The sequence below is a fragment of the Mizuhopecten yessoensis genome, unplaced genomic scaffold, assembly GCF_002113885.1.
Source record: "Mizuhopecten yessoensis strain PY_sf001 unplaced genomic scaffold, ASM211388v2 scaffold11053, whole genome shotgun sequence".
NCBI classification, from domain to species: domain Eukaryota; kingdom Metazoa; phylum Mollusca; class Bivalvia; order Pectinida; family Pectinidae; genus Mizuhopecten; species Mizuhopecten yessoensis.
Genome location: NW_018408855.1, coordinates 462,495 through 479,189, shown reverse-complemented (window position 1 = coordinate 479,189; position 16,695 = coordinate 462,495). Strand labels below are relative to the sequence as shown.

At 36.6% G+C, this 16,695-nt stretch overlaps 1 protein-coding gene across 2 annotated transcripts; it reads left to right on the top strand.

The window, feature by feature from the left end:
• The first annotated feature begins 2,285 nt into the window (after positions 1 to 2,285).
• LOC110465095 (cholecystokinin receptor type A-like) lies at positions 2,286 to 13,798 on the top strand. Of its 2 annotated transcripts, none has more exons than XM_021520680.1 (2): positions 2,286 to 2,389; positions 11,353 to 13,798. In XM_021520680.1, the coding sequence occupies exon 2, from the start codon at positions 11,356 to 11,358 to the stop codon at positions 12,607 to 12,609; it is 1,254 nt and encodes a 417-aa protein (XP_021376355.1). In that variant the 5' UTR covers positions 2,286 to 2,389; positions 11,353 to 11,355; the 3' UTR covers positions 12,610 to 13,798. The 2 variants fall into 2 exon arrangements, with proteins under 2 accessions (XP_021376355.1, XP_021376354.1); XM_021520679.1 differs by lacking the exon at positions 2,286 to 2,389 and adding an exon at positions 7,954 to 8,139.
• The last annotated feature ends 2,897 nt before the right edge of the window (positions 13,799 to 16,695 follow it).

Genomic DNA, 16,695 nt, shown 5'->3' with positions numbered 1-16,695 from the left:
AAGATTTACTCTGACACATACACATAAGGTTTACTTTGACCCATAAACATAAGGATTACTTTGACACATAAACATTATGATTACTTTGACACATAAACATAAGTTTTATTTTGACACATAAACATAAGGTTTACTTTGACACACAAATATAAGGTTTACTTTGACACACAAACATAAGGTTTACTTTGACTCACAAATATAAGGTTTACTTTGACACACAAACATAAGGTTTACTTTGACACTCAAAAATAATGTTTACTTTGACACATAAACATTGGGACTACGTTGACACACACAAATAAGGTTTACTTTGACACATAAACAGAAGTGATACTTTAACACATACACATAAGGATGACTTCCACACATAAACGTCAGAGGTTTTTTTGACACATAAATATAAGAGTTACTTTGACACATTGGCGTAAGAGTTACTTTGACACATTAGCGTTAGTGTTACTTTGACACATGTACATACGGGTTACTTTAACACATAAACATAAGGATTACTTCGACACATAAATATAAAAGTTACTTTGATATATTAGCGTAAAAGTTACTTTGACACATTAGCGTAAGAGTTACTTTGACACATTAGCGTAAGAGTTACTTTGACATATGTACATAGGGACGACTTCGACACATAAAAATAAGAGTAAATTTGACACATATACATACGGGTAACTTTAACATATAAACATAGGGACGACTTTGACACATAAACATAGGGACTACTTTGACACATACACATAGGGACTACTTTGACAAATACACATAAGGGTTACTTTGACAAATACAAATGTACGTACATATATGTATTAATGTATTCTTACTGAGTTATACATAGCACATGTATTACAATATACTGAAAGGTTGTAAATGAAAACAAATGAAAGTACAACAGCGAATCATTGGCGCCATATGTACGTGACCTTGTCATTTTGTACGTTGCAGATATTGGTAAGTCCCGGATGTAAACGGACATCCGCACTTAGCGCTCCGACATCAAACGGCACGAGCGATCCCTTCCCGACAGTAAACTGGCTTTGTTAAGTGCATGCTCCTTTGTCCTAACGGGGATCCTCCTTCAATACCCAGGGACTCCTTTCAGGCCCCTTAAATGGCTGATTAGGGACAGGGTTGTGATACCATTAATTGTCGCTTCATGTCATCGGTCGGTTTGTTACAAACGAGAATTACCCACTTGACTCTTATTTACAATGACCTAGATTAAGTTTTCAAAGAACTATAACGTCTCTCGTTATCATGTTTGGCTTATAACATTTAAGTACATTTTTTAAACGATTGCGTAGCACGGACACAAAGCGGAAGGTAACAGTACCTACTGTTTGAAGATACCATTACGTGCACACTTCAATGAAATATTATTGATTTTAACTTAAAATTGCCAATAAAATCACTTCTGCCTTTTTGGACATATATCTCCTTATGGTGATGTATCCACATTTCCAAAACATGTTTGTTATTGTATCCATATCGATTGCTATTTTGGCTTGGTAAGAAAATGGACAATGTGGTACTTTTTTCATTTTATTTCAAGTTACATAAAATATACGTTCTATGTATAGTATATATATTCATTGCATCGAACGTCCTTAAATGACCTTAGCTGTTAAAAGGACGTTAAACAAAAATATACCAAACCAAACCAATCATCGCACCTTAAACTTGAGAAAAACGAAGAAATATAAGTATAATTTATAATTGTCAAAATTCATTAAATATATGTATGTAAGTATTGAACTTTAATGTAGAGAGTTGGTTTGAGTTGGGTGCTATATGAGTGGGGTTTCGAAGTGATTAGCTACAAAAGGAAAGGTTTTTGGAAGTGATTGTATACAAAAAGGTTCGGGGTTAGGTATTATAGGAGTTGAGTTGGGGAGTGACTAGATACAACAGAAATGATATTGGGCAGTGATTGTATACAAAAGGCATGGTCAGATACTATGGGTATAGAGTTGGTGAGTGGCTGGATACATTAGACGTAAACTTTGGTGGTGAACGTGACACAAACAAGATGGGTATGGCTAATAGTGGTGAACATTAGGGATACCGTTGGGTAGTTGTGAAGAGAAAGGGAAGCAGTTGAGTCGTGAGTATGTACATTAAGGATGCTGTGATCACGTCTCTAGGATTCAGATTAAGGTGACGATGTACTTAATTGCTCGATGGTTTGTGGTTTTCCTCCTAACTTCATTGCCCTCCCTTATAAAACAATAGTACCATTGTTCGAAGTATGTTATTGCCTTGGAACTCAGTAAACGAGAAGAGCCCTGTAGTGATGAGACACCGACTCTGTACGCAAGTACTACGATAAGTTGTAGTTAATACGTATTGGGATTACACGGTTAAAATAGTCCACGGAAAGGTAGGTGTAACATACTCGATATAGCCACAAAAACGAATGTGTAGTTATCAACACAATACTAATAATAATATAAAACATTTGATATAGCGCCCTATCTAGCTAGAATAAGCTACTCTAAAGCGCTTAACAGTTCATAGATATACAACTTTAAACAGTCAATACAATTATCATTGTCATTAATCAATACATGTTTACATTTGAACCGGGCGACCGATCTATTTCTTATATATGTATTTTTATAAATACTTATAAACCATTCGTCCCAATGCTAAGGTTTTATCGAACACAACATGTTGACGTATTGTCTTGCACATTCAAATGTATGATTACCATCGTGATACGTGACCTGTATCCTTCAATAACGAAGTACAAAGAACCCACTGTATAAATAAGTCATACCAACGTATGAAATATTCAACTATTTGTACGTACAAAGTCAAACTATATCCAGAAGGTTTCTGTAAACGTTAAAAAGAGTGATTTAAGGTATCAATCAGTTCCAGATACAAAACTCTTCATGGTATCCGTATTGATGAAGAATAATTATATGATCACGGAATTATTTATTTGTGATTTATAGGATTATTTTTAATACTCACACTCCATCCTGGTTTAGATTTGTCAGATACCTTTGTCCTCGCACGGGCTAAAAACGGCATCACGGTTGCCTAGTTACTGTCGAGCCGATATTAAGTATTATGATTGTGTATCAGTAGAGGCTCTTTTTATCATTTGAACTGTTAAGATACAGGGCAGAAGATGTCAAACAAAGCACACACTACTGTTACATTACTGTACCGGCTCTGATAATTCTGAGACTGATTGTCTGTACCGGCTCTGATGATTCTGAGACTGATTGTCTGTACCGGCTCTGATGATTCTGAGACAGATTGTCTGTACCGGCTCTGATGATTCAGATACTGATTATCTGTACCGGCTCTGATGATTCTGATACTGATTATCTGTACCGGCTCTGATGATTCTGATACTGATTGTCTGTACCGGCTCTGATGATTCTGAGACTGATTGTCTGTACCGGCTCTGATGATTCTGAGACAGATTGTCTGTACCAGCTCTGATGATTCTGAGACAGACTGTCTGTACCGGCTCTGATGATTCTGAGACAGATTGTCTGTACCGGCTCTTATGATTCTGAGACAGATTTTCTGTACCGGCTCTGATGATTCTGAGACAGACTGTCTGTACCGGCTCTGATGATTCTGAGACACATTGTTTGTACCGGCTCTGATGATTCTGAGACAGATTTCCTGTACCGGCTCTGATGATTCTGAGACAGTTTGTCTGTACCGGCTCTGATGATTCTGAGACATATTGTCTGTACCAGCTCTGATGATTCTGAGACAGATTGTCTGTACCGGCTCTGATAATTCTGATACTGATCATCTGTACCGGCTCTGATGATTCTGAGACACATTGTCTGTACTGGCTCTGATGATTCTGAGACTGATTATCTGTACCGGCTCTGATGATTCTTAGACAGATTGTCTGTACCGGCTCTGATGATTCTGAGACAGATTACCTGTACCGGCTCTGATGATTCTGAGACAGTTTGTCTGTACCGGCTCTGATGATTCTGAGACAGATTGTCTGTACCGGCTCTGATAATTCTGAGACAGATTGTCTGTACCGGCTCTAAAGATTCTGAGACAGATTATCTGTACCGGCTCTGATGATTCTGAGACACATTGTCTGTACTGGCTCTGATGATTCTGAGACTGATTATCTGTACCGGCTCTGATGATTCTGAGACAAATTGTCTGTACCGGCTCTGATGATTCTGAGACAAATTGTCTGTACCGGCTCTGATGATTCTGAGGCAGATTATCTGTACCGGCTCTTATGATTCTGAGACAGATTATCTGTACCGGCCCTGATGATTCTGAGACGGATTATCTGTACCGGCTCTGATGATTCTGAGACAAATTGTCTGTACCGGCTCTGATGATTCTGATACTGATTATCTGTACCGGCTCCGATGATTCTGAGACAGATTATCTGTACCGCCTCTGATGATTCTGAGACAGATTATCTGTACCGGCCCTGATGATTCTGAGACGGATTATCTGTACCGGCTCTGATGATTCTGAGACATATTGTCTGTACCGGCTCTGATGATTCTGAGACAGATTGTCTGTACCGGCTCTGATGATTCTGAGACACATTGTTTGTACCGGCTCTGATGATTCTGAGACAGATTATCTGTACCGGCCCTGATGATTCTGAGACGGATTATCTGTACCGGCTCTGATGATTCTGAGACACATTGTCTGTACCGGCTCTGATGATTCTGAGACAGATTGTCTGTACCGGCTCTAATGAGTCCGAGACAGATTGTCTGTACCGGCTCTGATGATTCTGAGACTGATTGTCTGTACATGCTCTGATGATTCTGAGACAGATTGTCTGTACCGGCTCTGATGATTCTGAGACAGATTGTCAGGTCGGGAGCATTACGTACACCATATGACCATGGTCTCTGATTATACTTCGGACGAAGTTTATTATTTCTATACATATATGTATTTTGAACATTTGAATACATTTATGAACCTCCCTGTGTGAACATGAGACAATTAAAGATAGCTCTTTTTGTTTTTAATAACAATACTTAAATCATATAAATGACTACTTGATTGTAGACGGGCTATCGCTATATCCCTTCTTTGTCATTGCGCTTAACGTTTGAAATAATCCCTTAAATAGACCAATTATCAGAAAGTTTTCAGTCGTCGGTTAAAACTAGAGGCTTTTTTTCTGATACAAGATTCCACGAATGGCTTCGTTACAGTTTTTTTGTTCAAACACCTCCAGGAGTACCGTATTGTCCGAAAAAGTTCAACATAATCAACGATGTTTACATTGGTATCGTGACGTATTTTATCGTTGTTTAGCTAGCAGAAATCGATACATCCACTGATTTATGTAAATAGCAATATACAATTTCCGTTTGGATGCGGACACAGTTTATAACCAATAAGCTGTTACATGTTTGACTTATACCTACAATGTAATATTCCATATTGTGAGATCCTGTATCAATGCCTATAGCTTTAACACTCTGGATTAGAGATAATCATTGTGTTGTTTTATTATCAACATATTTGCCAGAGGCCTACGGAAAAAGACCATTATACACTGATCATTGTCTTTTAAAACAAAGAATTGAAATCTTATGGAACAAATGTTGAATTGCCATAACTTTCGTATAACCATCTTTGAAAAGAAAGATTCTTTGAAAAATACACATGAACATCCACTGTGATGACAGATGTGATGCGATGTGTTGCGGTAGAGTGGGACAGGCAATGTATTGATCGGTCTACGTTAAAAATCGGAAACATCCAGTGTATTTACCTTCTATTCGGTTCCAATTTTGGAATTACTGGAATTCACCTTTCAGGTATTTTGATATCTAGCTCTATTTTCCATGAGTTATGGTCTGCAAAACAATTACAATTTAGACAGTCACGTTCCTAAACAACATTTGGATGCAGAAATACAGTCAACTAAAATACCATTTCGATTATATATGAGAGGAAAGCATGTTATTACCTACAGCTATATTTGAAAACCTTTGTCTGTTTTAATATTGGATGACATGCTTTTAGGATTATCGGGAGCTGCCATTTGGTAATTACAAAATTCTCATATTTGTTGTTAAAACATCACCTATATAACATTTTGTAGTTTGCATTAAGTCAGAAAATATTTCAGAAAAAATATAAATGGCTGAAATAACCAGAAGTCGGATATTCTGTAGTGTTGAGTGCCAATGTGTAACATTGGATATGGTCGTAACGTGTGATGGGAATATATACGTCCACAGTTACCACGCACCATAGAGGGAAAGTCAAGGAAATTAATCTTCCACGTTGTTTAAAATATTCTGAAAATCAGTTTGAGAAAGATATCGACGTTACTTGTGTCATATTTGGTATGATCAAAATGTGTTTTACTCATAAGCTGACTCCTTCGTGTGACTCCAATGACTACGTGCGTGTCTGACAAGGATTCAGTGATTTGACATCGATGTTACCAGTGCTCAATTTAGATTAAGTCATGTATAATTTTTGTTAGGTTGCTTTTAATTCGATGGCCATTTTTGATAGTTTAGTACAAAGCGTTCTATTGTTACATGATACGTTTTCTTAGAGGATCCGACAAAAATTCAATTAATTGACTACAATATTTCGGTATGGTACAGAGAAACCGAAATGCAGAACAAATTATGATGATGTCCTGGAAACGGTATTCTGAAAATGAAACGTTATATGTGTATAATCTTTTGAAAAGTAAATAGTATGGTGCTATTAACGCATAATCAAAAACAGTTGCAAATCAATGTAGGTAAATCACTATAGATACTCCTGTATATATCAAGCGCAATAACAGGGGCAAGGAAGTTATTTCAACAGTGTAGACACTATGAAGTTGTCCAATTTTCTCGAGAGAGAGAAAAAGCACAGAACACTTACGATAACATAAAAACAAAAAAGAAATATCATAGGATATAACTGATATTTAAAAACATGAGCACCTCGGCTAATGTACGCCGAAGGAAGAATTTACACTGCACGCCGAAGGATAAATTTACACTGACTGCATCGTGGACCAATGATACTGTGTATGTGTGTGTATGTGTGTGCGAACAACGACAAATCGTTTATGAAATACCAGGAAAATTGAAGCGTGAAGAAAGATCCTGAAGTTGGAAAATATACACGACTATTTGTCAAGTTATAGGATATACCCTGTGTAGTAATTTAACTGATAAAATGACTGGTGTACTTAGGAAAGTAGCAAGAAATACTGGGAAGTATCTGAAATGTACAAATGTAATGTACTGAGGAGAGGCACACGATATGTAACAAGGACATCAATGCAATATTGTAAATATACTGAGGGACTTAAAAGTACGTGTAAATTATGCCTTTAGGTAAAATAGCTGTGACCTGGTAGTCCATAGTTAGTGACTCAATTCTATATTTTATCATTTTTTGTGTCACATGTTTGAAAATATATATCTCTATGCCTCGCAATAACTTTACAATTTTAATGACTCACCTTTACGCTTATTCAATGATGTCTGCGACATATTTACCTGTGTGTTGATTACAGCCTGTTGTACTCAGTAAGCCTGGTGTACCTCCGGATATTTAATTCAGATGTTGTTGTTATTTTGATTGAATAAAATTGAAGCGATACAGTGGCGGATCCAGAGGGGGTTTTTTGGCTTCAGGAAACCCCCCCCCACCCTGAGAATTTTCTTTATAAATCATATATTTTCACCGTTTTCCTCAATATTTTCCAACATGGAAACCCCCCCAGGAAATTTGGAAACCCCCCCAGATAGGTCTCTGGATCCGCCACTGCGATATGAGAGTATTATAGAGGGGTTTAGGGCAGTGACATCACAAGACTCACATGTATGACTAAATTATCAGATTTCGGGGTTGTTTATTGCCTCGAACCTCAGTTCTTGTTGTTACATACAAGTCGTTTTGTAAATAAATGTTATCTTCAAGACCGGAAGTTGTGGTGGTTTACCCCGTGTGTGTGTAATATGTGTCACACTTGACTTACTGGTGTGGTAAGTGAGTTTACTACAAACAGTGTATTTACGGGGACGACAGTGCATGGTGGTCCTGTTAAAATTGTATTCATTTACCTCCAAGTAAAGTTTAACATATATAACAGTCGTTGATCGCCACTAACACCGACACCGTGAGGTAAGTCCTGCCTAAGTTCTGTATTTCTCGTTATAAATGACACTAGGTAGATACAGTATAGCCTATTTACAGGGTCATATACCAACAAGTGCTCGGCGGCACTAACAAGTATATACAGAGGACAAGTTATACTGAACACTATTTAAAACTCTCTTCAATGTTTATGTATGTTTGAAATTCCTCAATACTTCAAATTAAAATATATTTGGTCTAATATAGCAACATTTATATCAATATAACTTTATACCTGTTAGCAATAGTTTATATTCCAATATGAAATGAACCACAATGCCAATCTTATGACTGTGAAGTCGAATGTATCGACGTCTATTTGTAAGTAATTTACTTCAGCGAATGTCTAATAAAGTAGTCACGTGTTGTTACATAATACCTTATTAGGAAGTGTAGGTTTTATTTTCTTAATACTGTTTTTTATACACGCATACTAGAATATTGTTTATCCCCGACAGGTATTTTATCTGTATAAGATTCACCTGCCCAGTGTTACGAGGACAGATTCAGTTTACCTGTTGGTATCGGGTGACACTAGTGTTAAAAGACAACTCAGACCAATTTGGGTTATCAACTCTTATACAATGTACGTTACCTACATGTAGGTTACACAGGGACGTGTGATTCACCATGTAACTACTTGAATGTTTACGTCGTGCGGCGCATTCGACTGATCGATGCTGGTTATATCCAACCGGATATTCAGTGAATTTTAATGACATTGCGATGTATTTGAAAGACATTCCAAAGGTTATATGCCTTAAGCTCATTTTAAACTAATTTATACCGTGCATTCGAAATTTGGTACAAGAATTATTTTTATAAAAGTGTATACTAGGGTGGCCTGCGTTTCCATGGAAATACATCTACGTGTGCATTGAAAAAAATCCTTATCAAACTGCACTTGAATATTTGAATTCTTCTATTCGAAATGAGATACTTAGGTAACCACTGCTGTAGGTTTTATACAGAGTAAATATCCGGTGTGATTTATCATTTATAAGGATTCAGGTTTAGTCATGTATATAATGTGTATTCTCATACAAACACCGGCTCATATACATTGTATATCACGAAATACGATCGCTAGGGATGAGGGGGCCTACCTTGTATCGTTTTTTTACGACAATGAGCTCCTGTGTCATCACGTTTAAGAGGTAATACTCAGCGGAAATACTACACAGGAACAGTCACTTTCGGTAGATAATCCAATCCTCATTGTCGTACATGGTACTGTAACGTACCTTCACTTAATGAATACATTTATCAGGTTAAACATGTAATCGAAGTAGGTGTATTCGATTGCTGCTATAAATGGACACAAACAGATTGTTGGTACAGATTAAAGGGTATAGGGGTTCACAGTGACAGAAAAGAAGACGCTTTGAAACTTTCATCTGTGTCCTTGTATGTGCTATATTCTTATGAATTAAACATAAAGGTTGGCACTTGATCTGCACACATATAATAAGAAAATGTTGTGTGCATTGCGGATTTATAACAATTGATGCCGTACTGCATCTTTATTTTATGCAGACAATAAGGCAAATGTAGTCAATAAATATGCCAAAATATCTTGAGATCTACATTCCGTGGTTGCTGGAAGTAGGAGAAATATAGTCGATGCATAATTGTCTATGTTATTATAATTTTTGTAGCAAAATATCAGTAATTATCATTTAAGGAAAATGGTGTCGTTCACTGACAAAGTCTGTTACAAAACCAGAAGTTTATCGACTACCTTCTCCTACAATTTATACGATCAGAACTTTATGTAATACAAAGTCAAAGTAGTTGTCAGATTTAATTATCATTTTTTTACGGATACATATTTCATAATTTGTTTTTAATATTCAGCACATACTTGCAAATATGGAGGCCACTGTGGTCGTACTCGATGTGTATCAGTCCTGAAATCGGATACTCGCTTGTTCCGAGCGCCGTTAACTGTGCTTAAAAAATGTTACAAAATACTCATTAGCTTACTTGTATCAATAGTAGTTAAGCTTGGAAATTACCAATTAATTTAACGTAGGAATGTGAATCGACTTTTATAGATTTTTGTTCAAACATTGTAAGTGTGGTTTGAAACAGCATCATTTTTTTGTCAGTGAATTTGGTCAGTTTGGCGACCGAAATGTCAGCTGCAGTTAAACAAAGCTAAACTGTGCCAAACAAAGATGATTAGACTGGCTACCAGCCCCTAAGATTTGTATGAAGAATTTCCTGGCTGCATTTTACTTCCAGCTTATCTCCTCCTAGTTTAGAACTTATTTAGAATCAGACATCTAAGTGATCAAAATTATAAGAGTTTCTTTTTTTTTCTAAACGATTTAATATTCTAGAGAAGGGGGCCAATCTAAAAGATGATCCAATCTGACGTGATTGACCAGACAGTTTCGCTGACTGACTACCAGCGTGGTTACTGACTCTGGTCCAGCTTTAGTTGCTGTCCGATGATAAACAGCATATACAGCTTCAGGTTCCTTTTATAACTGGTCCCTTTTTACCAATCTGAATGGTACATTGACTTATCATGTTTGTTGGTTGGTTTTACTGTCTAAGATCAAGTCACATATGTGTCTTTATCGACATGGTCCCTTATCGAGCCTTTCCATATTTCCGTTCCTGATGTTCTCTTTTCCGACTATGTAAAAGTCCTGTTGTAGCAAATTGAATCTGCTTCGTTCCATTGTTCATTGAAACATTTATTTTTGAATTTCCGTTCCTTTTCCTCTTTAAATACAAGTTAAACAGGGACTTGTATGATTCATGTTTCACAAGTGGTTTTTGTGTTGTGTATGGCTGTTTTGTGTTTTGGTGACCTAGCTGGCAGTCCGTAGACCAAACTCTATATAACCTATATACCTGTATGTCATACTTTCAAAGATGTAAAATGTTATACTGATATCCACACCAGCACAGACAATAGGTAAAAATATTCTGTGTAGTTTCTATTTTTCGTGATACATTTTTAACAAACTAATTTACAAAATGGCGGAATGGTCATGTTTCCATGAATAAGGTAGTGGTTTCTATGGTTACATTTACCAATTCCGCAAGGCTTACACACGTATTCACCAATTTTATTACAAATGTACCGTGTACCATGGACTATATCTGTGTTTTATATTAAGAACACGTATTTCAATCTTTCATTACATACGGTAATTTCATTTTTCTATTATTCTAATTTTTCAGAGGATGTCACAAAAACAAAGCACAAACATGACCCCAGATGAACTGAAAACAGGCCTTTACAACGTTGACCCTAACCTCAATGGGTCTATTTCCATTGACGACTTCAACCATGACGAGATGATGGAAAGACTCGGTGCCATCATAGTGGTCGGCTTCCTGTCTATCGTGGGAATTATAGGCAATATACATGTGTTGTATATATACGGAACGAAATTTAAGAGAACTAATCAAAGGATATTTATTTTATTTCTTGGTTACCTGGATCTGTTCATGTGTCTGGTTGGAATGCCTTTTGTTATCTCAGAATTGCTGCTGCCGCTAAAATTTACATCCGGGATTGCGTGTAAAGTGTTACGATGCACAAACTATTTCACAGGAGGAAGTTCAGCATTTCTCCTTGTCGTCATAGCCGTGGAACGTTACAGGAAGATTTGTCGCCCTTTGGAATCTCAGATGACTATAAAAGGTGCGAAAGTTACAAGTTTTCTGGCTCTGCTTTTAGCTCTACTGTTGTCTTGGCCGGCGGCCATTTTGTATGGTTACAGTACCGTTGATACTGGGTATCCCGACCTGATGGGCGCGACTTGTTACATCGACGACAAGTTCATCAAGACGAAATACACGACATATTACAACGCTGTTATCATCCTCGTCATCATCATCGCCAATATTGCCCTCATAGTCTTATATATAAAAGTAGTACGCCGTGTCTACCAGCAGAGAGCGTTTAGATCGGACAACAAATCTCACATTTCCAGAACAAGGAAAAAGAGTTTTGAACCTGGCCAGACGTGCAAGGTGGTGACGAATTCTGAGTTCCAATTCTGTAGCATGGACTTGCTTAAAGCTAGCCAGGAGGATCTGACCACGTGTAGTGGACTAGACGATTCAGCGAACGCAATGGATGATAGCGTCGAGAGCAACAAGCATGGCAACAGGCTCACCAAACCTGGCAACAGGAAGAAGAGTAAGAAGGTAAGCAACAGAAGCGCTCGCGTGACCATGATGTTGTTCATTATAACACTGGTCTACTTCATCAGCTTCCTTCCACACCTGATATTGAAAATCCTTGCCGACACAAAGAAAGACTTCTTACCAAGTTTAGATTTTACAGGAACGTTTATGTTTTATCTATTTTTGTACAGTATTTTTATAAACAATATGGCTAATCCTATCATATATGGTTTTTGCGATCCGAAATTCATGGAACATATCCGGACAATATATCGACGACCCTGCTTAAGTGACAGGGATTAAATAGGACAGAATTCCAGGAAGAAGAAACTAGAAACTAGATGGACCATGACGTCACATTGGTCGGTGATATTAAAGACATACAGCATAATATTTGAAAACAAGCATATACATTTTACTCGTTGAGAAAGTTATGACACTCATTCATTCATTATATATGCATTATGTTATAAGTACTGACGTGACTTACCTGGATATTCAGCTGCAGAGTTAATGACAAAGCTATCAATTAAAACAGTGACCGTGGACAATGAACACTGACTGTAGTGTATCTATCCGTACAGAATTAATGACAAAGCTATCAATTAAAACAGTGACCGTGGACAATGGACACTGACTATAGTGTATCTATCTGTACAGAGTTAATGACAAAGCTATCAATTACAACAGTGACCGTGGACAATGAACACTGACTATAGTGTATCTATCTGTACAGAGTTAATGACAGAGCTATCAATTAAAACAGTGACCGTGGACAATGGACACTGACTGTAGTGTATCTATCCGTACAGAGTTAATGACAAAGCTATCAATTAAAACATTGACCGTGGACAATGAACACTGACTGTAGTGTATCTATCTGTACATAGTTAATGACAAAGCTATCAATTAAAACAGTGACCGAGGACAATGGACACTGACTATAGTGTATCTATCTTTACAGAGTTAATGACAAAGCTATCAATTAAAACATTGACCGTGGACAATGAACACTGACTGTAGTGTATCTATCTGTACAGAGTTAATGACAAAGCTATCAACTAAAACAGTGACCGTGGACAATGAACACTGACTATAGTGTATCTATCTGTACAGAGTTAATGACAAAGATATCAATTAAAACAGTGACCGTGGACAATGAACAATGACTGTAGTGTATCTATCCGTACAGAGTTAATGACAAAGATATCAATTAAAACAGTGACCGTGGACAATGAACACTGACTTTAGTGTATCTATCTGTACAGAGTTAATGACAAAGATATCAATTAAAACAGTGACCGTGGACAATGAACACTGACTGTAGTGTATCTATCTGTACAGAGTGGGTGAAGCTCATGTAGTACATATGTAGCTATAGAGTGCTGAGTCACCCTGATACATGTATACAAACAAGTTACAATCAAGATTATTTAATTGGTTGTTATCTGTTATTAAGTTTTTATCTTAAATAATAAATTTATGAGACTAAGTTTTACAGTTATTTTTCATTTTGGTTGTTCTGTATGTGGTTACACGTTTAAAGCACCCGCAAAGTGTCTATCCTCCCTTCATAGATTCGACTATAGGGTATTTATCTTTAGTTCAATGATAAAACGCCTGGATCACTGACCTAATTTTAAGTTTTTACTGTCGTTTCTCACTTAAGTTGTACTATACGTATACAAAGTGTCTAACCGCCTTTCATAGATTCGACTATGGGGTATTTATCTTGAGTTCAATGATAGAACGCCTGAGATCGCAGATTCGTTTGTGGGGCAGATATCATATGTATTACTTATTCCTCTTGGACACATAGGCTATACATCAATCAATCTTCGTCAAGGGCCTGCACAACTAATACAGAAACTGGTGTAACAGAGGTCTTTATGTTTTTAATGCCTCCGCTAGGAGTCGAACCCGGGACCTCTGATTTACTAGTCTAACGCTCTACCGAATGAGCTAAAGAGAAATTTTCTCTAGCCGTGGCTACTCTTTTACCAGGGTGACATTGGTTTTACTAAGTGTTTACCTGCTGTATTGCTCTACAGGGAAGAGAGTTTCAATCTCATGTTTCAAGTTTATATCTGATTCAAACAAGTCAATGGCTCTCAGTCACAATTATTTACGAGTACAGTCACAATTACTTATTACAAGTATGGCAATTCAAACTCTATGTCAGCCGGCGTATAGTGACTCACGATAGTCAACAAGCAGTGTGTTATTGAGAGGGTTATAACAGTTAAGGATAGGGAATGAGTGGTCCAGTTACAAATAGACACCTGGTAGAGAATCTAGGCGTGAGGCGGATATTGATGTAGTCTCTTCCTCCTGTCTCCAGTGGTGGGGATCGTCAACAAGAGTACAGCATTGTTACTGGAGTGTTTCATTGTTTGTCCTCGTCATATAACAATTCATGACTATTGGTAATAAGACATGGAATGTATTCATAAACGATGTTCACAGATGGGATTGTGCTGCTAGTTACAGATACATGTATAATATATGTCAGCTATCGGCATAAGTACAAAATTGTACGGATAAATGTCACACAAGATTCATGCATCCACTAATAAAAACATGAACTTACAAAATGGAGGACTGATTTACAATTATGGATATATTGTACAGTTTATTAAATCTACATTTGCCTTTACAAATTAGTTAAAGACCGATACATCATTTACTTGACGTAGTATTAGCCGTCGTTATTTTATGTAATACAGGAGGTAAGTGTACCTAACTACAGGTGTGTCACGTTGGATTACCAAAATAAGCTCAATTTGTTAGCAGAAGACGTTGCCGATCTATTTCTTGTAATATTATTCGGCTGAGGTCGACACCTGGATTTATCAACCCGAGAAAAGATATATTAACCTCGGACGCAGTCCTTGGGTCGATAAATCCAGGTATTAACCGAAGCTAAAGGCTACAATTGTTTTATTATTTTACTAAACAGCAACGTAAGCAATCTGAAAAAAAAACACAACAAAAAATCTTCGGAAATGGGACGGTGCATTGTTTGGAGACACGTCATAATTCTATTTTAGAAACATCCAGTCCTTCAACAAAAATCACGCGCTCCAAGTCAATATCGGTTTTTATCGGTGGACACGTGATGCACACCTGTCCAATCTCTCGTCGGGAATAATATGAAAAAATAATAAGATAATTTATATCTTTCATGAGATATCTTAAAAAAAAGGTTTTATTAAGAAAATACATATACCAGAAATGTCATATAAAACATAGGAAATTTTATATCTTTTAGAAAGTAACATATTAAAAAATGTATATAACATATTAGATACATTATATAAGATATGTTATAAAATGTATTGTATAGAGTTTGTAAAAATATCCTAAAGAACTGAATTCGTTTGTTTCTTTATATAATTCGTTTGTGAAATCTCTTATAAAGAGCGAGATTCAACTTCGAAAAATACACACTCCCAACAGCAAATGTCAAATTTCATTCTTTGTAATTAAGGTTATTTTCTTGTTTCAAACTTAATATGTGCAGTAACAATTGCTAATTATCCAAATACTTACACACTTACCAATGATGTTTAACATTTTCTGAAAATTTCAGCTGTTTTGAGAATTACTTTTTATGCCAAAGTCTGCGGGTTAATATTTTACTGCAAATGACGTGTTTCTCAATAAACATTTCTACTAGCATGGGTATATTTGAAATCAAGGTTTCTAAGGATTCAAGCATGAGTGTACTAATGTCAAAACGAAACTAGCATTTTTTGAAAAAAAAAAATTTGAAAAAAAATGCAAGTGTTATGGACTGAGCTACTACTTAACTATCGTGTAGTTGGCTTTGTTGTTCTCCAACATAGATTTGTACTTTCTTAGTCATGTTGGAATGATTTCAGTTTGATAGCTGTCATAATGGCCTAATTTAAACTACAAGAAATCTGATGACATATACACTTTCATGTATTGGCTAATGGCGCTACTACAGGTACCGCATGTCGTGCCTGGAGCACCTATCCTTCTGGAGCACCTTGCCTCGCCGGAGATTTGCGTGTGTTCATGCTTTCCTTTCATTGTTGTATCGTTCGTATCAAACTTTGGCTAAGGTTTTGTCCTGGTGTATCGAAGGTAAGTATGTTTTGTTATGTTTTACCTTCAATAATTTTTTCACCTGACTTAACATAATTAAGTCGATGATGAGCACTACCAAACTAATTATCCTTACTACCCTGTCATCACTAGGCCTGGAGACTGTCCGTCTGATTATATCGATAATGTATCAAGAAGATTTATCAAAGAAAACCTTATGACTAATGAACATATAATACAATGATATAGACCGTTAAGATCATAATTGCTATGCTACACATGATAATCCATATCAAAGAATATAACTCATAGACG